General features: G+C 42.9%; 1 protein-coding gene across 6 annotated transcripts in view; it reads right to left on the minus strand.

Annotated features, from left to right (window-relative positions):
• RPTOR (regulatory associated protein of MTOR complex 1) overlaps positions 1-23,656 on the minus strand; it is a 444,673-nt gene extending 421,017 nt beyond the window's left edge. For 3 of the 6 annotated variants that reach the window (XM_064270594.1, XM_064270590.1, XM_064270589.1), the window contains exon 1: positions 22,663-23,655. In XM_064270594.1, the coding sequence (XP_064126664.1) occupies positions 22,663-22,824 (162 nt within the window). In that variant the 5' untranslated portion in view covers positions 22,825-23,655. Of the gene's footprint in view, positions 1-22,662 lie in introns of all 6 variants that reach the window. The other 3 variants (XM_064270591.1, XM_064270592.1, XM_064270595.1) reach the window with 2 other exon arrangements.
• Positions 23,657-27,652: the final 3,996 nt, after the last annotated feature.

The following is a 27,652-nucleotide window of genomic DNA, read 5'->3' on the forward strand; positions in this document are numbered from 1 at the left end:
CAACAAAATACACAAAAAGACATCAAAATGACAGCACTAAATTCATACCTATCCATAATTATGCTGAATGAAAATGGACTAAATGCACCAATTAAGGCACAGACAGTGGCAGAATGGATAAAAAAAACACAATCTGTCTACATGCTGCCTACAAGAGACACACCTTAGACTTAGAGACACAAACAAACTAAAACTCAAAAGGATGGAAAAAAATATATCAAGCAAACAACAATAAAAAAAGAGCAGGAGTGGAAGTATTAATTTCTGACAAAATAGACTTAAAAGTTAAATCCACCACAAAGGACAAGGAAGGACACTACATAATGATTAAAGGGACAATATACCAGGAGAATATAACCATATTAAATATTTAGGCACCCAAGGACAGGGCTGCAAGATACATAAAACAAACTCTACCAGCATTGAAAGGTGAGACAGACAGCTCCACAATAATAGTAGGAGACTTCAACACACCACTTTTGGTGAAGGACAGGACATCCAGAAAGAAGCTCAATAAAGACACAGAAGATCTAAATGCCATAATCAACCTACCTGATCTCACAGACAAATACAGAACACTCCACCCAACAGCAGCCAAGTATACTTTCTTTTCTAGTGCACGTGGAACACTCTCTAGAATAGACCACGTATTAGGACATAAAGCAAGCCTTTGAAGAATCCAAAACACCGAAATATTACAAAGCATCTTCTCTGACCGTAAGGCCATAAAAGTAGAAATCAATAACAGAAAAAGCAGGGAAAAGAAAGCAAACACTTGGAAACTGAACAATAACCTTCTCAAAAACGACTGGGTCATTAATTAAGGATGGAATAAGGAAATTCACAGAATCCAGTGAGAATGAAAACACTTCCTATCAGAACTTTTGGGACACAGCGAAAGCAGTGCTCAGAGGTCAATTTATATCAAAAGGAAGAAAGGGCCAAAATCAAAGAATTATCCCTACAACTTGAACAAATGGAAAGAGAGCAACAAAAGAAACCCACAGGCACCAGAAGCAAGAACATAATAAAAATTAGAACAGAAGTAAATGAAATAGAAAACAGAAAAACAATTGGAAGAGTTAACAAGACCAAAAGCTGGTTCTTGGAAAAATTAACAAAATTGATAAACCATTGGCCAAACTGACAAAAGTAAAACATGTGAAGAAACAAATAACCTGAATAAGAAATGAGAGGGGCGATATTATAACAGACCCAACTGAAATTAAAAGAATCATATCGGATTACTATGAAAAACTGTACTCAAATTTAAAAACCTAGAAGAAATGGATGAATTCCTAGAAACACACAACCTACCTAAACTAACACAAACAGAGGTAGAACAACTAAATAGACCCATAACAAAAGAAGAGATTGAAAAGGTAATCAAAAAACTCCCAACAAAAAAAAAAGCCCGGCCGGATGGCTTCACTGCAGAGTTCTACCAAACTTTCAGAGAAGACTTAACACCACTACACTAATGGTTTTTCAGAGCATAGAAAAGAATGGAATACTCCCAAAGTCATTCTATGAAGCCACCATATCCCTGATACCAAAACCAGGTAAAGACTCCACGAAAAAAGAAAATTACACACCTATATCCCTCATGAACTTAGATGCAAAAATCCTCAACAGAATTCTAGCCAATAGAATTCAACAATAGATCAAAAAAATAATTCACCATGACCAAGTGGGATTCATACCAGGTATGCAGGGATGGTTCAACATTAGAAAAACAAACTCTTGTCTTTTGTTTTATTTATATGATGGATTACAATAAATCCATCATATAAATAAAACAAAAGACAAGAATTACATGATTTTATCAATTGATACAAAAAAGGCATTTGACAAAGTTCAACACTCATTCATGATAGAAACTCTCAACAAAATAGGAATAGAAAGAAAATTCCTCAACATAATAAAGGCGATTTATACAAAGCCAAAGCCAACATCATCCTAAATGGAGAGTCTGAAAGCACTCCCCTTGAGATCAGGAACCAGACAAGGATGCCCTTTATCACCACCCTTACTCAACATTGTGCTAGAGGTCCTAGCCAGATAAAGAAATAAAGGGCATATAGATAGGTGAGGAAGAAGTAAAGTATCTCTATTTGCAGATGACATGACCTTATACGCAGAAAACTCTAAAGAATCCTCAAGGAAACACTGAAACTAATAGAAGAGTTCAGCAGAGTTATCAGGATACAAGATAAACATACAAATATCAGTTGGATTCCTCTACACCAAAAAAAAGAACATTGAGGAGGAAATCACCAAATCAATACCATTAACGGTAGCCCCCAAGAAGATAAAATACTCAAGAATAAATCTTACCAGAGACGTAAAAGACCTATAGAAAGAAAGCTACAAGACATTACTGCAACAAACCAAAAGAGACCTACATAACTGGAAAAACATACCTTGCTCATAGATAGGAAGACTTAACATTGTAAAAATGTCTGTTTTACCAAAAGCGATCTATACACACAATGCAATTCCGATTCAAATCCAACGACATTTTTTAATGAGATGGAGAAACAAATCACCAACTTCATATGGAAGGGAAAGAGGCCCCAGATAAGGAAAGAATTACTGAAAAAGAAGAACAAAGTGGGAGGCTTCACTCTACCTTATTTTAGAACCTATTATGCCACCACAGGAGTCAAAACAGCCTGGTACTGGTACAACAACAGATAACACAGACCAATGGAACAGAATGGAGAATCCAGACATATGAACAGTTGATATTTGACAAAGGCCCCAAATCAGTTAAACTGGGAAAGACAGTCTTTTTAACAAACGGTGCTGGCATAACTGGATATCCATCTGCAAAAAAATGAAAAAAGACCCATACCTCATACCATGCACAAAAACTAACTCAAAATGGATCAAAGACCTAAATATAAAATCTAAAACGATAAAGATCATGGAAGATAAAATAGGGACAACATTAGGAGTCTGAATACATGGCATAAACAGTACACAAAACATCACTAACAATGCAGAAGAAAAACTAGATAACTGGGAGCTCCTAAAAATCAAACACCTATGCTCATCCAAAGACTTCAAAAGAGTAAAAAGATTACCTACAGCCTGGGAAAAAGTTTTTAGCTAAGACATTTCCGATCGGCGTCTGATCTCTAAAATCTACATGATGCTGCAAAAACTCGACTACAAAAAGACAAGTAAGACAATTAAAAAATGGGCAAGAGATATGAACAGGCACTTCACTAACGAAGACATTCAGGTAGCTAACAGATACACGAGGAAATGCTCACCATCATTAGCCATTAGAGAAATGCAAATCAAAACTAAAATGAGATTTCATCTCATTCCAACAAGGCTGGCATTAATCCAAAAAACACAAAATAATAAATGTTGGAGAGGCTGTGGAGAGATTGGAATACTTCTACACTGCTGGTGGGAATGTCAAATGGTACAACTACTTTGGAAATGGATTTGGCGTTTCCTTAAAAAGCTAGAAATAGAACTACCACACGATCCAACCATCCCACTCCCTGGAATATATCCTAGAGAAATAAGAGCCTTTACACGAACAGATATATGCACACCCATGTTTATTGCAGCACTGTTTACAAAAGCAAAAAGATGGAAGCAACCAAGGTGCCCATCAATGGATGAACGGATAAATAAATTATGGTATATTCACACAACTGAATACTACTCATCGATAAAGAACAGTGATGAATCCGTGGAACATTTCATAATTCATAACATGGAGGAAACTAGAAGGCAGTATGCTGAGTGAAATTAGTCAGTTGCAAAAGGACAAATATTGTATAAGACCACTATTACAAGAACTGGAGAAATAGTTTAACCAGAAGGACATATTCTTTGATGGTTACAAGTGTGGGGAAGGGGGGAGGAAGAGAGAGGGGTTTTCACTAATTAGATAGTAGGTAAGAATGATTTTAGGTGAAGGGAAAGACAATACAATACAGGAGAGGTCAGCACAACTGGATTAAACCAAAAGCAGTTTCCTGAATAAGCTGAATGCTCCAAAGGCCAGTGTAGCAGGGGCAGGGGCTTGGGGACCATGGTTTCAGGAGAGAGATCTAAGTCAACTCGCATAATAAAATCTATTAAGAAAACATTCTGCATGCCACTTTGGAGAGTAGCTTCTGGGGTCTTAAACGCTAGCAAGCGGCCATCTAAGATGCATCACTTGGTTTCAACCCACCTGGATCAAAGGAGAACGAAGACCACCAAAGATACAAGGTAATTATGAGCCCAAGAGACAGAAAGGACCACAGAGACTACATCAGCCTGAGACCAGAAGAACTAGACGGTGCCTGGCTACAATCGATGACTGCTCTTGCAGGGAACAAGACAGAGAACCCGAGGGAGCAGGGAAACAGTGAGATGCAGACCCTAAATTCTCATAAAAACACCAGACTTAATGATCTGACTGAGACTAGAAGGAACCTGGAGGTCATGGTCCCCAGACCTTCTGTTAGCCCAAGACAGGAACCATTCCCAAAGCCAACTGTTCAGACAGGGGTTGGACTGGGCTATGGGATAGAAAAAAGTACTGGTGAAGAGTGAGTTTCTTGGATCAAGTAGACACATGAGACTCTGTTGGCATCTCCTGTCTGGAGGGGAGATGAGAGGGCAGAGGGGGTCAGAAGCTGGCCAAATGGACACGAAAATAGAGACTGGAGGGAAGCAGCAGTCTGTCACATTAGGGGGAGAGCAATTAGGAGTATATTAAAAATAATATTTTTTTAATATACTAGGAGTATATAGCAAGGTGTATATAAATTTTTGTATGAGGGACTCGATTTGGTAACTTTCACTTAAAGCACAATAGAAATTTTTTTTTAAAAAGCAGACAAAAAAAAAGTACTACCCAAAGCCACCTACAGATTCAACACAATCCAGATCAAAATTCCAACAGCATTCTTTACAGAAACAGAAAAACTCATCCTCAACTTTATACGAAATGGCAAGAGGCCCCGAATAGCTAAAGCAATGCTGAAAGAGAAGAACAAAGCAGGAAGACTCATACTTTCTGTCTTTAAAACATACTATATAGCTATAGTAATCAAAACAACCCTGTACTGGTATAGCAATAGACTCATAAACCAATAGAATTGAGAGTCAGAAATAAATCCACACATGTATGGTCAACTGATTTTTTGACAAGGTTGCTAAGTCTATTCAACCGGGAAAGAAGACCCTCTTCAATAAATGATGCTGGGAAAATAAAACAGGACCCATGCCTTACACCATGCACAAATACAAATTCAAAATGGATTAAGGACCTAAAAGTGCAAACTAAAACCAATAAATTCTTAGAAGAACAAGAAGGGCCAACGCTGTCAGGCCTGGCTTTCAACAATGCATTGTCTAATGTAATAACAAAAGCACAAACAGCAAAAGGCAAAATAAATAAATGGGACCTCATAAAAATTAACAACTTTTGCTCATCAAATGACTCTATCAAAAAGGTGAAAAGACAAGTTACCAACTAGAACGGTATCTTCGGAAACTGACAAGAATCTAATAACCAAAGTATATTTAAAATTTTGACAACTTAACAAAAAGACAACCCAATCATAAAATGGGCAAGTGGCTTAAATAAACATTTCACCAAAGAGGACATTCAAATGGCCACCAAACACATGAAAACATGCTCAGTATCATTAGCTATCAAAACCAAAAAAAACCAAACCTGTTGCTGCTCAGTCAATTATGACTCACAGGGACCCTATAGGACGGAGTAGAACTGCCCCCATAAGGTTTCCGAGGAAGCAGCTGGTAGATTCAAACTGCCAACCACTGCAGCGCCAGGGGTCCATTAGCCATCAGAGAGATGCAAATCACAACCACAAAGAGATACCTGGTGACGTTAAGTGTCAAGGCTGCTAACCAAAAGGTCAGCAGTTCGAATCCACCAGGTGCTCCTTGGAAACTCTCTAGGGCAGCTCTACTCTGCCCTATAGGGTTGCTATGAGTTGGAATTGACTTGACAACAATGGGTTTTTCTGGTTTCTTTTTTTAGCATGGCTAAGAGGAGCCCTGGTGGTGCAGTGGTTAAAGCATTCAGCTGTTAACCTAAAGGTCGGCGATTTGAAACACCACCCACTGCTACGCTGGAGAAAAATGCAGCAGTCTGCTTCTGAAAAGATTTACAGCCTTGGAAACCTTTGGGGCGGTTCTACTCTGCCCTATAGGGTCGCTATGAGTTGAAATCAACTCGACAGCAATGGGTTTTATAGAAGGGTGACTAAGAAAAAAAAAATAAAAAACAGAAAATAACGAATGTTGGAGAGGTTGTGGGGAAACTGCTGTTGGGAATGCAAAATAGTACAACCATTGTGGAAAACAGTGTGGCGGTTCCTTAAAAGATTAAAAATAGAACTACCACATGACCCAGCAATTCCACTCCTAGCTATATACCCAAAAGACTTGAAAGCAGGGACTCAAACAAAGACCTATACACCAGTGTTCATTGTAGCACTATTCACAATAGCCAAAAGGTTGAAACACTTACATACCCATCAACAGATGATGGATAAACAAGATATGATGCACACATACAATGGAGTACTACTGTATCAATAGGATAAATGAAGTCTTGATACAGGCTACAAGATGGATGGAGCTGGAAGACATCACACTGACTGAAATAAGTCAATTACAAAAGGACAAATACTGTATGACCTCACTTACATAAAAAAACAAGAAAAGGCAAACTTGTAAAGAACCAAGTTTATTAGTGGTCACCAGGGGTGGGAGGGAGGGGAAAATGGGGGGTTACCGGTGATGGAAATATTGCGTTGATTAAGGGTAGAGTTGCACAGCCGATTATTATAATTGCTGTCAATAAGTTGCACACCTGTAAAAGTTCAACTGACAGAAGTCATGTGATATATTTACAACAACAAAAACAGTGGCTGCCAAGGCTGCTAATGTACAACCAAACACCTCATGGGATTTGACTTCTTGGGACATCCAGTTAATTGGCCTAACAACACGTTTAGTGCCTCTGTTCTACCTCCTAGTTCAACGCGTAGTGCCTGGGATCTTAAAAGCTTGAAAGGGGCCATCCAAGGCACAACATCTGGTCTCTATTCACCTGGAGCAAGAGAGGAAGAACAGTCAGGAATACCAAAAACCAAACCCGTTGCTGTCAAGTGGATTTTGACTCATAGAAACCCTATAGGACAGAGTAGAACTGCCCTATAGGGTTTACAAGGAGTGCCTGGTGGATTTGAACTAATGACCTTTTGGTGAGCAGCTGTAGCTCTTAACCACTACGCCACCAGGGTTTCCGAGTCAGGAACAGGAGGAGGAAATGGAATGTGTGGCTAATTGCCTCCATGAACACCCGCCTCCTTTGCCATGAGATGAGAAGAACAGGTTGGTGCCTGGCTACCATTACTGAACATTTGATCAAAGATCCCACAGAAAAATCCTGATCAAAAGAGGGAAAACTCAGAATAGAATTTCAAATTCTCATGGACTCCAGACTTCCTGGATGAACCCCTAAAGCTATTGCCCTGAGATAATCTTTAAGCCTTAAACCAAAGATTTCCCCTAAACTCAACTTAAAACCAGAGTAGTTTAGCTTAACTAGTAAAAAAAAAAATGTCTGCCATGAGCATTATGCTCTTTTAAGACCTATCTCTATGCGATCAAATTGACAAGAGCAACTCAAAAGATTAGGCAGGAACCTTAGGGAGCATCGAATTTATGTTGGTGGGGCAGGAACAACTCAGAAAAGGAGGGTAAAAATGGTTATACAACTTGAAGAATGCAATCAACATCACTGAACAGTACAGGTAGAAACTGTTGAACTGGCCTATGTTTTACTGAGTATATTCTCAACAACAACAAAATAAATAAAATTATAATTTAAAAAGTTGCTTTAAAAAAAAAAAAAAAAAAAGCCTTTCTCCCCCTCAGCCTCTGGTGATTCTCCTTCTTCTCCCACACCTCTGGCTGGTCTTCCCCTGACTGACAACTCTCTTCTTCACCCTCCAAGAACTCCTGACATCTAATCACCCCTACGCAGCCAGCTTCCAAGTTTACTTCTCCACACTTGCCTCATACCCTCAACCTTCAGTGTCCCTCAAACTCAGCATGCCTACAAGCAAGGGCATTCCCTTTCCCTGCTGACCCTTCCCCCAGAAGCACACCCTTCTCTGAGTTCACTTTGTTATTCATCTCCTGGTTCAGATTTAAAAAACTAAAGCAAGGAACAAAAAACATCACAGTTTCCTTTCTTTCTTCTAATCATTTGCTAAATCCCATAATTCTCTCCTCACAGCTTTACTGCTCCACTTCTCGCCCTTAATTAGAAATCTTCAGACTTTGTTGCTCTCCAAATAGTCTCCTCATCCCACCAATCAGAGCCCTTAACAACAGAGCTAAAACTACCTCACACTACCCTTGTATAATCAGAAAGACCACTTTCCGGGCTCTTCTCTCAGCTCCAGCTGCAAAAATCATGCTCCATCCTTCTTCTTTTTTTAAAAAATCTGTTGCTGTTGTCCTTGTTGTCGTCGTCATTGTTGAGAATAAACACAGCAGAACATATGCCAATTCGACAGCTTCTACATGTACAATTCAGTGACACTGATTACATCCTTCAAGTTAGGCAGCCATTCTCACCCGCCTTTTCCAAGCTATTCCTCCCCCATCAACATAAACTTACTGCCCCCCAAGGTTCCTATCTAACTTGCTGAGTTACTGTTGCCAATTTGATGCCATATGCATAGATCTTAAAGGAACACAATGTTCAAGGCAGACAATCTTTACTAGCTAAGCTAATTTATTGCTTGGTTTTAAGAAGGCTTCAGGCGGTAGTTTTGGTTTAAGGTTTAAAGATTATCTCAAGACAACAGCTTTGGGGTCTTCGAATTCTTCTGAAACACCATAGCTCCCATCAGGTTTCCCAACACTGTGTCAAAGTGAGACACCCACCTGTCTTTAACCTCCAGGTGCTTTCTACCTTCCCAGGGATGCCTTTCTCTGCCTTATTGTACCGGTACACCAGTCTTAACCATCCCCCAAGGGATTAGCTCCCTCAGGGCAGAGGCTAGGCCTAACCCATTTTCTTCCTCCCTGCAAAGCTTTACACACCAGGTTGTCTACAAAGATGTGTTTGTCCAAACGATGCTAAACTAATCTTTGTAAAATGCTGCCTTTATCACTCTCTCTACTCCTCAGTAACTAAAGGAAAAGGTCAAGCTCCTACTGAACAGTCAAGGCCTCACCATGTTGTACCACCCACCACTGCACTTCTGAAGAGGCCTGCCTTCCACTCAAACTAGGAGTCCCCAGGTAGCACAAATGAGTAAGTACTTGGCTACTAACCAAGAGCTGGCGGTTTGAATACACCCAGAGGTATCTTGGAAGAAATGCCTGGCCATCTACTTCCGAAATGTCACGACCACCGAAAACCTTCTGGAGCAGAGTTCTACTTTGAAACACATGGGATTGCTGTGAACCGGCTTGAAGGCAACTGGGTTTGTTTGGTTGGGCTTTTTTTCCACTTAAACTGGACATGTTCTAAAATCTCCCTGCCTAGAAGACCCCTCCCTCTATATTCCCACCAGTCAAATCCTACCACCTCCCACTGTCCAGCTCAGGGCCCTCCTTGGCCCTCTGACTCCTCTTCTGAATTCCTTCTGGAGCTGCTGGCTATGCTGATCCTTTTCACGGTGACAGGTGGTCTTGAGACGTTGCTTTCATATTTCAGGATTCTCCACCCGATCCACTAAGCCAGCCTCTAAGTGTATTGATTTTATAATTCTTCCTTTTTTATTCCCACGGAGTAGCTGGTACGGCAGAGGGTACTGACGAGGTAGTCAATAAACACTTGGTGAATGAAGAGATAAATAAATCACCGCACGCTGAAGAAGTCAGGGCAATCGTGATGTCCTAGGCTCGACAACCGATGCTTACATTTTCCGACAGGCAGCACGATGCCAAAGCTGGATGGCCAGGTTCAAATCCGGGCTCCACTACTCATTAGGTATGTGATCTCTGGCAAATTATTTAACCTCTCTGTGCCTCAGCTTCCTCAGCTGTAAAATGGGCATAACAACAGTACCTATCTCATAGGATTGTTATAGGAATTGAATGAATTGTTCACATGTAAAGCCTGAACATCACCTGACACACAGTAAGTACTACTGAAAATTAAGCTGTTATTACTATGAGGTTTCAAGAGGCAGAAAAGAGGTGGCTTCTGAGCAGGCAGATGCAACAGCACTGGTAATGACCTAGTTCTCGAGGGTGGTGCTGAGTTTTATTATTATGCTTCAGGTATTATGTGCAACAATGTGAAGAATACATAATTTAAAATCATTTGTAACTACATCTACAGTTGGATCCTGACAGGAAGAGAGGAGGATGGGGAACTGGCAAATACAGCACAATACTGACAGCGGGCAGTGTTTCACTCTGTCGTACACAGGGTCGCTATAGGTCAGAGCCGACTCAAGGGCACCTAACAACAACGGTGGGATGCTAGCCGATTTTTACGTGCATTGCTATGTCTTTCCACGTGTTCTAAATATTTTACAATGTATTATTTTTATAATCAGAAAAAAAAAAACAATTTAAAAACATTTGAAGATTTTTCAAGTACTAAGACCATTTTCAGTATAAAGTTTTATTTACAGAACAAAAAGCTCTCCAGGGAAAACATTCATGCTCGCTGACCAAGTGAAATGCCCTTTCATGAACAGAGCAGAACATAAGAAGTTCAGGACGGAGGAGCAGACAGGAGCCCAGGCTCTGGAGTCAGACCGAGTTCTGATCAGGGCCTGGCCGCCTCCTCCAACAGGCTGGCAACAAGCAGGCAACACCATCACTTACTGTTGTTACTATTATGACATTGTTACAATATCTGTTCAGTGACACTACCTGCAACTGAGGTAGCACCAGGGCCTCTATGTGAAAAGAGAGAACCTGCAGCTCTGCAATGACCACACCCATACGGGACGGAAACCGGCACCTCACGGAGCCTCAGAAGGAACCCAGGGAAAGGGCAAGTGTGACGAATGCTTAGTGAGTTCTTTCATTCTGCTGTATCTTTAAGCTGCTTGTATGATCAACTTTAATGATGGGATAAGAATTCGTCAAAGAAAACATTGAACTGAACGACAGCCACGTGTGCTGTGAAGGCTCAACATCACCACCCAAGGCCACAGAGAGCACCACCAAGGCCGTGGAGAGCAGGGGACAGCGTGGATAAACGCAGACCACAGACAACATGGGGGGCAGACAACTCATCTTCCACCAAAGCTTTAAGGAAGACTCTCTCCGATTTCCACAACAGGATATGTGCTGTCCCTTCCCAGCGCCCACAGTATTTCCTTCCTCTCTCTCTTACACCCAGCCAGAAGCCTGAGTCATTCTGACACCTCCCGTACCCAGTCAGTCAGCCAGCTCCACCAACCTTCGTGCTAAGGAGCTCTCAGATCCCACCAGCCAACATCACTGGCACCACCCCAGCATGGGCAGCAATCCCTCTTCCCTGAAGCTCCGAGAGCCTCTGAACTCACCTTCTGTGTCCTCAGGACCAGTCCTGACCTCACTACTTCCCTAACACACACATGCACCTGCACGTGGACACTCACACAGATACGCACACACAAAGACACATGCCCACGGACACATGCACACACGTGCACACACACAACTCTACAGCCAGAAGAATCCTTCTAAAATGCAACCCTATGACAACCTTACCCTGTTTTAAAACCTTCTTAATTGATCTGAAGATAAAACCCCCACCTGTCCCTCCGACTCCAGTCCTGGGAGCAGAGTTTCATCTCATCCATCACAGAATCCCCTGCCACATCCAGCACAGTGCCCAGCCAAGTGCCCTGTGCATGATAGATGCTGTATAAATGTCGAAAAAACTGAATTCCTTACATTACAATCTTCTTTAAAGGCAGATAAGTAATTACTGCACTGTGCTTCTATTTGACTTTTTATAAGAATGTCATTTTTCTTTAATAAGGACTAAGCTCTTCAAGGGCCCATACAACTTCATGATCAGTGCCACATATATGGTAATAAAATGTTTGTAAAAATGATTTCCCCACAAAACATTGAAAGGCTCTGATTTTTGTTTAGATACCATAAAAAAAAAATTAAAAGTTATGATTTGTGCATTTCACCGCATGGAAAGTTTACCTCAGAAACGATGTAAATAAATATCAAACTCTAGTTAGTAGCCTTGCTTTCCCAGTTGATATGGGGTCAGCAATTCAGAAACTCCCGTCTGCACTCCAGCCTTGAACAAATGATTAAATGGAGATTGTGGTTTCTCACTGTTGGGGAAGGAAGTGACAGATATGGAAAGGGGGAGAAAAGAATGTACTCTGTGGTAATACAATGGTACTGGAGATATCTGTATGAATTCATGGGTTTTAATACAGCGGTAAATACAGAAATCAATACAGATACAGATGATCTCCATCTTCTCTCCTGCTGAAAGGGCCCACAAGCAATGATACCCCGAGAGCAATGAGACTGCCCAGCACCCAGATCTTGATGTCTAAACACCATTCTCCACTGAAGGGAACCAGAGCTCCCTGGGGAAATGGCTGATCAAGGGCTGGGGCCTGAAAAACACAAGATGAGTCAGGAGCATCTTGTCGTGCCAGAAAGTAAGGAAGTGCTCAAAAACTGACAGATCAAAAAGCCGAAAGAGGCAACTTAAGGGGCTCCCCGACTAAGCAAGAAAATAAAAAATGACCAAAGCTAATGACACTGGGAGAAAGCAGCGTCGTGGGCTTTCTGAGGCGATGCACTGAAAAGGGCTCATCGCCTCAACAACATTCCTACCAAAGGTGCACAACCTGAACCTGAACATGAAGAAACGTCAGGCAGACCCACGTTGAGGGCATGCCACAAAACTGCCCCGTACTCTCCAAAAATGGCAAGGACAAGTAAGTCTAAGAAAAGCTGAGAAACCCTTTTAGCTTAAAGGAGGCTGAAGAGAAATGACCACAAAATGCAACGGGTGATCCTGGATCGGGGTAGGGGACAGAAATTGCTAATGAACTGCATCACTGGGACAAATGAAAACATTTTATTGTGAACTGTAGATTAGATAATAGTATTATATCAATGACAAATGTTCTGGCTTTTATAACTGTACTGTGGTTATATCAGAGAACTCTTGTTCTTAGGGAATATACACGTAATATTTAAGGGGCAAAGGTGTACAATGTACCCAACTTACTCTTTAATGGCTCAGAGGAAAAAAACATATTTACATATATAAACAGAGAACAATGATGCAAATGAGGCAAGATATAAACAATTGGTGGATCTGGGTAAATGGTATAAGAGAATTCACTATGCTACACTTGCAATTTTTCTGTAAATTTTAAATTACATCAAAATTTAAAAATACAAAACAGTACTAGTCAAGAACAAAAGGAACATATTAAGAAAAATACTGATGGCTGGGTAAAATTAAAGCTGTTATCCAGGACTGTCTTCTCTTTAGATGTTCCCTCTTTTGTCTCTAAAGGCAGAAAATTCTCTGCAAAGTGACACCTACCAGTACCTGACAAGTTTAAGGTTTAAGAACATTTTTAATGCACTACATACAATGCCAAATATTTACTGCAATATAATTTTCTATATATTTAATTAGACTTAAAAAAAAAAGTGTCTAACTCTACCAAAACAAATATTATCAATGACCAAAGTTCTTGTTTAATGTCTTCTGAATGAAAGGTGGCTCAAGTCGAAAGCCTGCAGGCCACCAAGACTATACAACCCACATGCTATCGTGTTAAATTCTGGCTTTAGAATTCTTACAAGGTGATAATGAGGAGGAAATGTTCTTACCCACTTCAGGACCCTTCCACCGCACACCGTTCAAAATAGAACACAGCACACCGTTCAAAATGGAACATGGCACATTTTTAAAACCGGGTTTAAAAAAAGGCTGTGTGCACAATCCTTTTATGACTCCTGAGAATCACGGGACAAGCTAATGAAGAGTTCATATGCTCCAACCACACACAGAAAGCAGCTGTCCTACCACACTGTCACCACTTATAACTCTTCCCACTCTTCAGCCCCACATTTGAACCACAATCCAATGACTGCAGCTTCTCTGTATCGGCAGACACCATTCCCTTTTCTCCATTCCTACGGCCAACACGGTTCACATGCTCGTCTCTTCCCTGGGTCATGGAAACACCATGCTAGTCAGTATTCCTAGCTCCAACCCCACCCGTCTCCAAACCACCCGCGACTCCACCAACAGCCAATGAGATCTTTCAAAGCACAGATCTAAGTCTGTCATCCTCCTGCTTAAATCCGTAAGCAGCTCCCCATCGTCAGCCACATACAAGTCAGTAACTGCCAGGGGCTTAACGCTGGTCAGTGTGAATGATTCATATGTTTTATAAAGGTAGTTCAGTGCAAATGATTTACACATTTAATACAAAACCAGGGTATCGTGTAAATTCAAGGTTTTCCAGGTAATGAAGTCACCTCCCATTAATACCTAGGTCAGTGTGTTATAATTAGGTGTGCAGGTCTGTGTCTCCTGAGACAACAGAGTCCTGGGGACCACGGCACACCACACATGAGCAATAAGCCTTGTGGTGTGGACAATGCCCTCCAACCATGTCTCCTGGCTGCACCGGATGGTGCAATCTTCCTTTGCTCACAGAAACGGGATCCCACGGGTGAACAGGGGGCCTCTCACTCCAGGACGGCACTGGAAAAACCTGGGACCAGCGGAGGCGTAGTGATGGCAATATGGCAACATGGAAGGTAACTGCCTCCCGATCACATCTGCGCTTAGCAACGCTCGCAGCTCATCAGGAGGCCCCGCAGTCCCTGTGCAAAAGAGACTGGGAAGAGTGAAACAGACCCTTTCAGCCTGTTGTCTAATAACAATCCACGCTCCTGCCTGATATTTTTGCCAGCAGCCTAATATCCTCAAGTCCTTCCTCCTGATTTAATTTCAATTGGATGCCCACTTTCTTTTAACTACACTAACAATTCTCAAACTTCTAATAGCAGGACCCCTTTACATACTTAAAAAATAAAATTATTGAATGATCTCACTTACATGTAATACTCAGAATAGGCAAATGTATTGAGACCAAAGTTTCTGAGTGGTTACTGGGGGTAGGAGGGGAGGGAAGGGGGAAGCACTGAGTTTGTTTATGGTGATGGAAAATTTGGCAATGGAAACTGGTGGTCGTAATTAATGTAATTAATGCCACAAAACTGTACACGGGAAAAATCTTGAATTGACAAATGTTGTGTTATATATCTTTACCAAACCAAAAAAACCCATTGCCATCAAGTCAATTCCGACTTATAGCGACCCTACAGGACACAGCAGAACTGCCCCATAGTTTCCAAGGAGCACCTGATGGACTTGAACTGCCAGCCTTTTGGTTAGCAGCCGTAGTTCTTAACCACTACACCACCATAGTTTCCTATATATCTTTACAACAATAAAAAACTATTGAAGACCCAAAGAGCTTTGTATTATGAGTTACATTTATCACTATTTTCTATATTAGGAATTAAAACAACAAAAAATTATATATGTCCTTATTAATTTATTTTAAAATAACAATTATAAATTCACTATATGTTTAAAAAAGGAGCCCTAGTAGCACAGTGGTTAAACGTTCAGCTGTTAACCGAGAGGTCGGTGGTTCAAACCCACCAGCTGCTCCATAGGAGAAAGACGTGGTGGTCTGCTTCCACAAAGACGACAGCCTTGAAAACCCTCTGGGGCAGTTCTTCTCTGTCCCACAGGCTCGCTGTGAGTCGGAATCAATCCGACAGCAACAGGTTTCTGTTTTCTTTTGTTTGTTTACATATTAAAATAACACACTTCTATGAAAAAATAACTGTTTTTTTAAAACGTTAATGAGAAGGGCAGCACCATTTTACATTTTTGCAAATCTCTTTAATGTCTGACTTAATGTCAGCTGGAGTCTCATATCTGCCTCTGCATTCGAGCTGCTGAGAGATGTTGCTGAGGTTAAAGTTCATGAAGAAAGCCTGACACAGACACGCAGTTAGAAAAGGAGGAGTATCAGAATATTCAGATAACTGTGAACATCCTTCTCTGATATTACATCACAACACAACAGTTTAGTTTTGCAGCAGTCTATCTGAATAGATTATAGAATGGAATATTAACCTATCTGAAACCATGTCAATGAACTTTACAAAACCTGTTACGTTAAAATCCATTGATCTAACCCTGAATGGGAGTTAGGATCAACTGGACGGCAGTATCATGGATTGTAATATCACGGATTATAGTATCACAGGTTATAATATCACGGCCTGGCCATTGGGTAATCTTGGTCCACTGAATTATGCATATGTTCCAAATGTTGACATATTTCATTCTACGCTATCCAAAAAGAGTCACACTCATCAATACCACCATGCTCTCATAAGAAAAGTTTCTTAAGTATTGGGAAGCTGTCAAGTTCACAGTGGCAGAAACAAGTTTTCCAAAGCTCTAATTTTCACTTAAAAGCTCAGATTTTATCACTGGCACAAATGCTGTCAGCTGTTTTCCTTGAAGTGACAGGCTTGCTTCACTCACCATAAGGACAGCGTCTGGCAAACACCAGGTCTGAGCACTCAGAGGCTCAGGCTGCCAGTCCTTCTTTCAAGTGGGACCATGGCTTCCAGAAAGCAGCAGCCAGTTCAGCTCGCAACCCACGAGCACATCCCCTCAAGATCCTGTCAGGCAGGGTATGCAGCAGACAGGCTTATGGCAGCGCCCCTCGTCATCACACAAAGTACTAAAAAGGCAGGTAGTAAGAGTCAAAATTTAATAGCAAGAATACTTTTTCCTCCTTCATCAAGGACATTCTCAAGCAGAACTGGGTTTGTTGTTGTTGTTACCGCGAAGGCACAGCAGTGGAGAAAACAGTTGCTGATACAGCCCGGTGCCGCTGCCTTGTTTCATACCAAGATGCCAGCAGCTCCACCGCCACCGTCTCTGCACCATCAGTGCAGGTGCCAACACATGGGAAAGGCCAGGAGCACCTCAGTACTGCTCCGAAGGTAGTTCTAACCTTGCAGACCCCTGAACGGCCTCAGGAAAGCCCAGGAGACCATGGAGTGTACGTGGAGACAGCTAAGCTACACTAGTAGCATTATTTTCAGTCTGCGTAACATTGGTCTACCACCTGTTTTTGTATCCCAGTCCCCCCTCCCCACATTATCATCCTGGTCTGTATGACCTCTCCATAGCCTGAATCTTCCGGCTGAGACACTGGCTGCAGTTTGTTTTCTCACCAGGCTTTGTTTCTCCAGCTCCACTTCCTTCCACTGTTCACCATGGAGCTCTCGGCAAGCTATTTCCATCAAACCCTAAGTTTCCTCACCAATACCGTTGGGACAATAATCCCTCCCCAATTTACAGCTCTGTTGAGCCTTAAGACAGATAACCAGTGTGAAAGCCCTATGTAAACTATTCCCCTTTTCAGGAATCCATTTTTGTCGACTATGGGCCAGGCACTGTCCTATGTACTAGCATCAACAAGCTACATGATAGAAAGCTTACTTCTGGGGCAGGAGGTGTGGAGAAAAATATCAGAGAAATAAAGAGTGATCAAGAGTGACCCAGAAGCTGCTTTAGATCAGGTGACCAGGGAAGGCCTCTCTGAGGAAGTGACCAAGAGACTGGGTGCAAACAACAAGAAAAAGGCATGTGTGCAAACATCAGACGGAAGAGCACTCCAGGTTTTTTATCCAAGAAGCAGAAAAGGCAGGTGGGCCAGATTACCAAGGGCTTTGTGGACCATGGTTAGGCGCGTACATTCTGCTGTACGCACTGAGGAAGCCAGTGGAGAAGGTCAGTAAGGAGGTAACGTAGCTGACTCCATTTTTAAAAGATCACCCTTATCACTGTGTGAAGAACTGACTATAAGGCAAGAGTGGACGTGGGGGGCCAGTTCGGACGCTCCTGTGGTCACCCAGACAAGCAGTGATGGTTGCCGGACTAGGGTTCCACGGAATGAAGTACTCCAAGATACATTTTGGAGGTGAATTTGGTAGGTTCTACTGATGAGCTGGCACTCCTGGGTGGTGCAGATGGTTAATGTGCTCTGCTGTTAACCGAAAGGTTGGAGGTTCAAGGTCAGAGGCACCTCGGAAGAAAGGCCTGGACATCTACTTCCGAAAACTCAGCCATTGAAAACCCTATGGAGCATAGTTCTACTCTGACATACATAGGGCCGCCATGGGTCAGAGTCGACTTGAGAGCAGTTGGAACTGATGAATTGGCTGGGACGGGGAGAGGGAAAAGAAAGAATTCAGGATAACTTCTAGAGTTACAGCCTAAACAAGTGAGTGAGTAACTGTGACCACATGTTCTGATGGACACAGGGGTTTCCGGGATAGGTCAGAACTAAAGAGTCACTCACTGGATAGAGATGGCGTTTAAAACCATGTGCCTTGGTGAGGCCAACTAGGGAGGGGCCTATGTAGAAAAGAGAAAGGGGGCTCATGATCAAGTCCTCGGGCACACCAACACTCAGGGGTCAAACAGCAGGGGTGGCAAAGAAGGAGGAATTAGTGACGTAAGAGGAAACCCCGGAGTTTCGTGACGACACGCAAGTGAGGAAAGGGCTTCTTGAAGGAGCGGGTGGTCAGCTGTGTGGAGTGCTGCTCAGAGGTCAGAAAAGATCAGGACAGAGAGTGACCTTCAGATTTCCCAAGGAATGATGGCCAGGTCAAGGAGCCCTGCTGGCGCACAGGTTAAGCACTCGGCTGCTAACAGAAAGATTGGCAGTTCAAACCCACTCATTGACTATGGGAAAAAGGCCTGGTGATCTGCTTCTGTAAAGACTACCCTGTTGCCATCAAGTCAATTCCAACTCATAGCAACCCTATGGGACAGAGTACAAATACCCTATGGGGTTTACAAGGCTGTGAATCTTTACGGAAGCAGGCTGCCACATCTTTCTCCCATGGAACAGCTGGTGGGTTCGAACCACTGACCTTTCAGTTAGCAGTCAAGCACTAAACCACTACACCACGAGGGCTCCTTTCCCAAAACATTACAGCTTAGGAAACGCTATAGGGCAGTTCTACTCTGTCCTACACAGTCACTACAACTCAGAATTGCGTGAATGACACACAACAACATTCTTAAGGAGCCCTAGTGGCGCAACAGTTAAGACTTGGCTGGTAACTGAAAAACTGGGAGTTCAAACCTACCTAGGAGCTCCGCGGGAGAAAGAACTGGTGATCTACTTCTGTAAAGATTACAGTCTAGGAAACTCTATGGGGCAGTTCTACTCTGTCACGGGGGTCACCATGAGTCAAAATCCACTTAACGACACCTAATGACAACAATGACCATGTTGAGCAGTCTCACCAGAGTGGAGCAAGGCCTAACTGGAGAGAGTGAGGGTGAGGAAAGCAGAGGGGTAATGCATGATATACAGTGTTACTATTTACCCTCACTCACAGGACAGCCTAACCACTTCACTGGCCAGGTAGGAGTTCAATGCATCTACTCTGCTTCCTCTGTGACTAATTCAAAGCACGGCTACAAAGCAGTGCTACTAAGTGTAGAGACAGCCAGGGGTTAGGGAATGTGCTTCTTCATCGTTTCATAGTTACAGCTCTCGCACACACAAAGATATCGTGTGTCTGTCCGAGAGTTTTATTTTAGAGCAATTGCATCAAGCTCTTCTGACTCCACTCCACATGCAAGGCCGCAGGGCAACAGAGCTGTCTGAGACAGCTGTCCCCACCTGCCCCACTTTCCAGTGGGAAAACGAACTGTGAAAACTACTAAGTATCACAGGAAAGTACAAATGGGGGAGATACGTACACACCTGTTTTAGCCAGAGGTATCTGAATGACTCATTCTAAACTGCAATTCATATGTAAGTCCAGTTACTAGAAAATTACAAGTCAAAAGCACTATTCATGAATATAAGTATCATTCACTCCACACTGGAGAATTAACCAAGCAACAAATTTGATAATAACGGTACTAAACTGACAGTAACTGAAGAATTAAACCAGAATAACAACGGCATTTGAAAACCAGGACCAATTAGAACAAAACTTTTGGGAATCCCTACGGGCCTGTGCCGTGGCCTTGGAAGGATGTGGAACGCTGAGTGGCAGGTAAACTTCTTAGAGTCTTCCATAAACTTTGGTAAAGAAGTAAATTTTAGGACTCCATAACAACTCCAGTAAATAGGCCACCGGTAAGTAATCATTAATATACACACAAATAAAAGTCTGTGGAGTTACACATCAATCGCGGGAAGAAACAAAGATCGGGTTTGCATTTTTGGAGTAGTCAGTGGCCCACTGGCAGAACTGGTCTACACAGTTCCTGGTGTACTGCAAGTGGCCACACAGGCTTTTCAACACGCCGCCCCTTAGTGGCCTGGATGCCTGTATGCAGGCTCAGAGAATCGGAGCAGCTGCCTGTAACTGACAACACGGAGTAGAAGTCACATTCAGGTAACCCACTGACTGAAGCTGGTCCCACAGATGGGTCTCTTTTATCTAAGTTCATTCCAATGTTTAAAAATTGGAAGACCTGACATTAAAATTTAAAAAAACCCTTCTAGGGAACGGATGGAGGAGGAAAAGGAAGAGAGATGAAGAGAAAAAGGGAGAGAAAGACAGGGCGGAGGTCCAGCTGCCCCTTCAGATTCCACACGTGCTCGCCCTCCCCCCCCCGCCCACTGGTCTCACCCACCAGAAAACCCACCAAACACTGAGTCAAATGTCAGCTGCCATTTATCTTTTTACCTTGTGCCGGTATCCTTCTTATGCCAAGCCTGCCTCACTCATCTTAGTTACCTTCCAACTCTCTGCATCTTTTGAGTCTTCAACCTTTGTCCTAGAAGAATGCACTGAGAAGGTCCCTCAGGGTCTGACGAGAGGAAAGAGACTCTGAGGACTTTTTAGGATGTCAAACTCTCACAAACATAACTAAAAGTGTTAGCTGTTGATTTTTATCTCCTTTAAACAACTGCCAATGTAAGATACAATAAACTTTCTCCCCTGGCTCCGTTTTAAGTAGCAATCTCACTAGTTACTCAGCCTCACAGAACTTTTCTTTCCCTCATTAGGGAATGTCTATTGTTCACAAATTAACGTTTTAATTAAAAGGTCAAACCAAAAACCAAACCAAACCCATTGCCATCGGGTTGATCCCCACTCATAGCGACTCTATAGGACAGAGCAGAACTGCCCCATAGCGTTTGCAAGGATCGGCTGGTAGATTCGAACTGCAGACCTTTTGGTTAGCAGCCAAGCTCTTACCCACTGCACCACCACTGCACAACCAGGGCTCTGTTGTGCCACCAGGGATCCTTAAAGATGTCCATAAGTCAGACTTTATACTACCTCTCCCAGTGACCATTTATTTCTCTTTTTAAGCTACTTTTGAGTGAAACTCATTTCCCTAGCCTTTTAAAAATAAGCCAAATCAATAAATGAAGCACTGGTTGCTACTGACTGGCTAGCTAGAATGATCATAAATGGAACCTTACACACATCACATACTAGAAAACAGTAATCGCCTATAAACATATAATACCCAAACCAAGTGCCGTCGAGTCAATTCCGACTCATAACGACCCTACAGGACAGAGTAGAACTGCCCCGCTGAGTTTCCAAGGAGTGCCTGGTGGATTCAAACTGCCGATCTTCTGGTAATAGCAGCCGTAGCTCTTAATCACTACGCCGCCAGAGTTTAGTAAGTCACACCATATTGTAACACCAACTTCCCCTTTTCACACCTCCGACATGCTCAAATAAATAAAGGCAGCCTTGAAGGAGAAAATAAATTACAAAAGGACAAATTACAAGTGTGCGTAGATGAGATGGCCCCACGGTTTTGCACTGAAGACCAAGAAGCTAATAACATTGTTGATTAACCACATTCAACACAGTTGGCTTTCTTTTTTCTACCAGTTGCTTGTGAGTCACTGCCCACCCACGCTTCCAGCACCAGTGGAAGCCCCTAAAGCCTGGACCCAAGTCCCAACCCATCATACCCTGACCCCACTATCGAAGAAAGTCTGTCTCCAAGTTACACCAACACGAAACCACATAAAAAGTGCAAAGTTTGGATTCAAGACAAATTGTTTAGAAGAGGATGATGAAACTCATTGCAACTTTAAAATAATTCTACATTAATGTGTCACTAGCTGAACACTTTCCAATAATCTTGTTGCCTAGCATACTGTAGGACATTAGACTTCATCCAACTTGGGGGGGCAGGGGGAGTGAACCAACCACGTGGGTGCAAGTATCAGCTTATATCCCTAGTTATCTTTCCTCAAAGTCTGAAAAGCATGAAGTATATCAAAGAGCATGCAAATACTTGCAATGCGAGATTTTCAAATCTGCTTCACTTTTATTATCTGAATGAGAACTTAGTTTAAATTGAATTAGCACTACCCGATGAATAATTACTAAAAGAGCCCTTCCCATTTTCAATTAAAAACTGGAGTCTGAGATGCGTTTTGCCTTTTAGTTGACTTGCAACATGTCGGGGGCGGGGGGGGGGGGCGGGGGGAAGGGTGCTTCCCCAAGGACACTCTTGCTCTGAACTTTCCTCATTGGAAAAACTACCAAGATCCAGGGGTGCCGTCTGAATCCACTTACCCGATCCTTCATCCTCCAGCTCTGAGCTAAGGATTTGGAGCCTTCAATCTTCTCACAGTGCCTCTTTTTCATAAAAGCCAAAGGCAGGTTCCAGTCTGTAAGGTCGGCCTCATCTTCCTCCCCAAGTCCCAGAAGAGGCGACTGCAGCATCTCGGACTCCATCAGGGGGGGAGGAGGCGGGGGAGTCCTTGGCAGCAAGCGCTCGAGAACCTCCAGCCTTAAAAACTAGTGTGCACCAGATTTGGTGAAATAATAGATGAAAAAGGGGAGTAGAAAAGGGAATGAATGGAGCGTGTGCGGAGACCCTTACTCCGGCAAAAAGTCTTAGATCTTATCTTGACCCCTGGGCGGGAAGTCGGAGGGGGTTGGGAAGAGCCGGGGGAAGATGGGGCAACCCAAGGAGCTCTGCACAGACTCGCTCACCCCCAGATCCCAAGCCACTGGCTGCTTCTGGGGCTGTCCGTTCCCAGAGGAGCTGCGAGCGAAGCTGTCAAAAGCGTGAGCGACTTCGGGCCTTAAGATGACCCTGCTCTCGGCCTCCAACGCCTCAGATCCGAGGACAGGCAGGCCGCCCGCTCTTGGGGCCGGTTCGCCGCCGGGGCTGAGGTCTCCGGCCGAGGGGAGTAGGTTTAGGACGCCTCGGGTCTCCTCCAGCCACTCTCAGCCTTGCGGGTCCCGCACTCGCCTGAGCTGCTGCAAACAGAGCCAGGATCGGCCCATCGTGCTCGCCCGCGGCCGGTTCCTCAACCCCGCGTCCGCGCGGCCTGGCTAGCCCTGGCCCTCGGCCCCGTGACTCTCTCCTGCCTGACAACGAATCCTGAGAAACGGGCGGCACGGTCCCCCGGAGAAAACGAGTAATGTGGGCTTATTGGGTTTGGGGAGCTTTGCCGTCTCGTTTGGAGCTACAGTAAAACTCTTCTCATCAGCACATCAAGGAGGACGCCATATTGCCGAGACCCAGAATGCATCGCTACCTACGGCGTGGCTAAGAGACAAAACTTACTCAGAGCGTTCTCGCTGCGGTTCTCTGGATACGGGGAGGAAAGGGAACCCCCGCCCCCGTTACCTCGGTTACCACCCTTCAGCTTCTCTCGGTTTATCCCCTGTCGTTCAATAGATACGTGAATGACGCTAAAGTCAATCCTTGAGATGATACCGTATTAAATTTATTAATTTTTAAATTTATTATTACAAGTGGAGCTACATGCTCCTGAAATTAAAGGAATCGAACACCTTATTGTTTCCTCCAGATTTGATTTTGAAAATGCAGCAAAAGCTTCAAAAAGAACCATCATCAATATGACTAAAGAAAGTTAGCAAGTTTTTTGCATGTTGAATCCTGCACAACATTGAGCACTTTTTTTCCCTCAGAGGAAACCGACTGAATAAATAATTTCGTCGTCTCCAATTTTTTATTGTCCATTTCGTTTTCTGAGCAGTGTATTCAGATGTTGTAGCTTCAGTTGCAAACGACTAAAAGCTACGTAGATCAAGCCTTCTGCGTTACTTTATTTCTCGATTTCAATTCAGTAAACATTGCTTATTTACAAGGTGCAGAAACTGTGTTGGGCACAGCAGGGAATACAAAACTAAAGGAATCAGGCAGGCAGCCCTGCCTTCAATAAACTGAGTGTCTACTGGGAGACACACTTCTAACCCCTAGGTTAAGCAGAGCAGGATGCACCCTGTCTTAGTCCAAAGAGGCCTCCACTTGTCTTCCTCTCTGCATTTGGGCTTTGCAATCAGTCACATCTGCATTTCAATCTGGGCTGCATCACTTTCTGTGTGACCTTGGTCTATCTTTTAAATAGCTGAGTCTTTATTTTCCTCAATTATAAAACAGGGATAATAATACCCACTTCGAAGGACGAAATTAAATCACGAAGGTGCCTATGGTGAGCACTCAAAATGTTAGCAATGATCGGTCCATAGCCAGAGTGAAATCTAGCAGCCCTGGGTGCCTTATTAATCTATTACCTCAGGTTTGGCTCTTGCAGATAGCCTGTGCTTCAGTGTGGCTTCCCAGAGCTTTGACACAATGTGGCAGTCCACATCAAAATCCTGATGACATTCCATGTTCCTTTTAACATTGGAAGTACACACAAAGATGAATGGTGCAATCCCAGCTCTTTCTCATCCAACACAAAAAAAAAACCAAACTCATTGCCATTGAGTCCAAACTGACTCATAGCAACCCTATAGCACAGAGTAAAACTGCCCCACAGGGTTTCCAAGGAGCACCTGGTGGATTTGAACCACCAACATTTTGGTTAGCAGCTGTAGCTCTTAGCATTACACCAACACCAGCACACAGCAAGCATTTAATAAAAGTTCTTGGATTAAACCATTACCATTCTAGACATTCGTTTGATTATCGCATCCCACTGAGTTGAGTTCTCCCCTTAAAACTCAGGGCATTTTCACTAAAACACAGAAAAGGGCTAAAGCCTTCCTGAAAGGAACAAAGGAACTTCCCCTGCCTTGTCACCCTGCAGCAGACCCTGGGGAAGGCAAGCCCCATTCCCCCAACCACCCACCCACCCCTGGGCTGCAGATAACAACTCCACTGCGGGCAATGCTGTGGGAGAGTGTCAGCTTTTTTATTTTTTTCTGGAACATTCTATCGTGGTTTGGGTGAAAGTTTACAGGACAAATTAGCTTCCCATTTAACAATTTATACATGTTTTGTTTCATGACATTAGTTGCAATCCTCTTGATGTGACGGCACTCCATCCACTTCCTCCCTGGGTTCCCCATTTCCATTCACCCATCTTCCCTGCCCATTCCTGCCTTCTGAACTTTTTTGGTGAAAATGCTGCCCTTTTGGTCTCCTACGGTTGATTATCCTGAGGAGCACTTTCCTTACGGTTGTTATTGTTCACTTTATAGGCCTGTCCATTGTTTGGCTGAAAGGTGATCTCCGGGAGTGGGTTCAGTTCCAGGCTTGAAGGGGGTCTAAATGCCATAGTCTTGAGAGTCCCACCAATCTCTATCAAACCAGTAAGTCTGGTCTTTTATATGAATTTGAATTTTGTTCTACATTTTTCTCCTATTCTGTCCAGAACCTTCTATTGCTATCCCTATCAGAGCAGTTGGTAGTGGTAACAGGGCACCATTTCGTTCCCCTGGTCTCAGGCTAGCGGAGGTTGTGGTTCATGTGGTCCATTAGTCCATTGGATCAATTGTTCCCTTGAGTCTTTGATTTTCTTCATTCTTCTTTGCTCCAGATGGGAAGAGACCAACAGTTGTATCTCAGATGGCTGGTCACAAGCTTTTAAGACCCCAGATATTACCTTGTCTTTACGGACTATGTTATGCCAATTGACCTAGATATACCCTGAGACTATGGTCCTAAACCCTCAGCCCAGTGACTCAATCCCTCAAGGTGTTTGGTTATGGCTAAGAAGTTTTCATAACTGTGCCCACTGTGTGCACTAATATATTCATGGATATATATGCAGCACATACAAATGCGTATGTAGAAATATCCTCTGTCAAACTTATATATGCTCATAGGTGTACTCCCATACGCAATCCCACACCTGTTCAGCTTACATATCTACCAATGTATCCACTCATATATTACTGTTTGCTATTACTGTTATCTCAGGATCGTGTATGTATATAGTATTTCCTATTATTGCCTTTTACTCTTGTGTACCTCTCAGTGTCTTTCTTTGCCTTGGTCATGTTGTGCTGACTTCCCCAATATTGTGTATTGCCTTTCCCTTCATCCAAGTTATTATGTGTCTAGTATCTAGTTAGTGGTTTTCCTCTCCCCACCCCCCCCATCCCTGGTAAAGATCAAAGGATGTTTCTATCTGTGTGAAAATCTTTTCTTGACTTTTTATAATAGTGGTCTCATACAGTATTTGTGCTTTTGTGATTGACTTATTTCGCTCAGCATAATGTCCTCCAGGTTCATCTATACTGTGGAATGTTTCACGGAGTCATCATTATTCTTTAACATTGTGCGGTATTCCATTGCATGCAGGCACCATAGTTTGTTTATCCGTTCAGCCGTTGATAGGCACTTGGGTTGTTTTCATCTTTTTGCTGTTGTGAGCAATGCTGCAATGAAGATGGGTGTGCATGTATTTATTTGTGTCACAGCTCTTATTTCTCTAGGATGCATACCTAGTAGTGGGATTGTTGGATCATACGGTATATCCATTTATAACTTTTTAAGGAAGCGTCACACCGTTTTCCACAGTGGTTGTACCATTTTACAGCTCCACCAGCGATGTATGAGAGTTCCAATCTTCCCACACCCTCGCCAACATTTGTCGTTTTCTGTTTTTTGTTGATGTTTGTTTGTGTTTTGATCATTGCCATTTTTGCCAGGGAAGATGATAACTCATTGTTAATTTGATTTGCATCTTTCTAATGGCTAATGGAAGCCCTGGTGACACAGTGGTTATGAGCTCAGCTGCTAACCAAAAGTTGAAAGTTCCTATCCTCCAGCCACTCCTTAGAAACCCTATGGGGCCATTCTACTCTGTCCTATAAGGTCGCTATGAGTCAGAATTGACACCGCAGCAACAGGTTTTGTTTGGGTTTTTTTTTTTTTTTTAGTGGCTAATGGTACCCTTGGTGGCACAGTGGTTATGAACTTGGCTGATAACCAAAAGGTCGGCAGTTCAAATCCACTAGCTACTCCTTGAAAGCCCTATGGGGTAGTTCTACTCTGTCCTATAGGGACACTATGTGTCAGAATCTCCTGGAGGGCAATGGGTTTGGTTTTAGTTTAATGGCAAATGATCACAACCATCTCTTCATGCATTTGTTGGCTGCTTGAATGTCTTCTTTGGCCAAGTGTCTGTTTATGTACTTTGTCTACTTTTTAATTGGATTGTTTCTCTTTTTGTTGTTGAGGTGTTGAAGTTTCTATAAATTTTAAAGATCAGTCCCTTGTCAGATATGTCATTGCCAAAAATTTTTTTCCAGTCTGTAGGTTTTCTTTTTATTCTTTTGGAGAAATCTTTTGATG

This window comes from Loxodonta africana, chromosome 18, assembly GCF_030014295.1.
Source record: "Loxodonta africana isolate mLoxAfr1 chromosome 18, mLoxAfr1.hap2, whole genome shotgun sequence".
Taxonomy (NCBI): domain Eukaryota; kingdom Metazoa; phylum Chordata; class Mammalia; order Proboscidea; family Elephantidae; genus Loxodonta; species Loxodonta africana.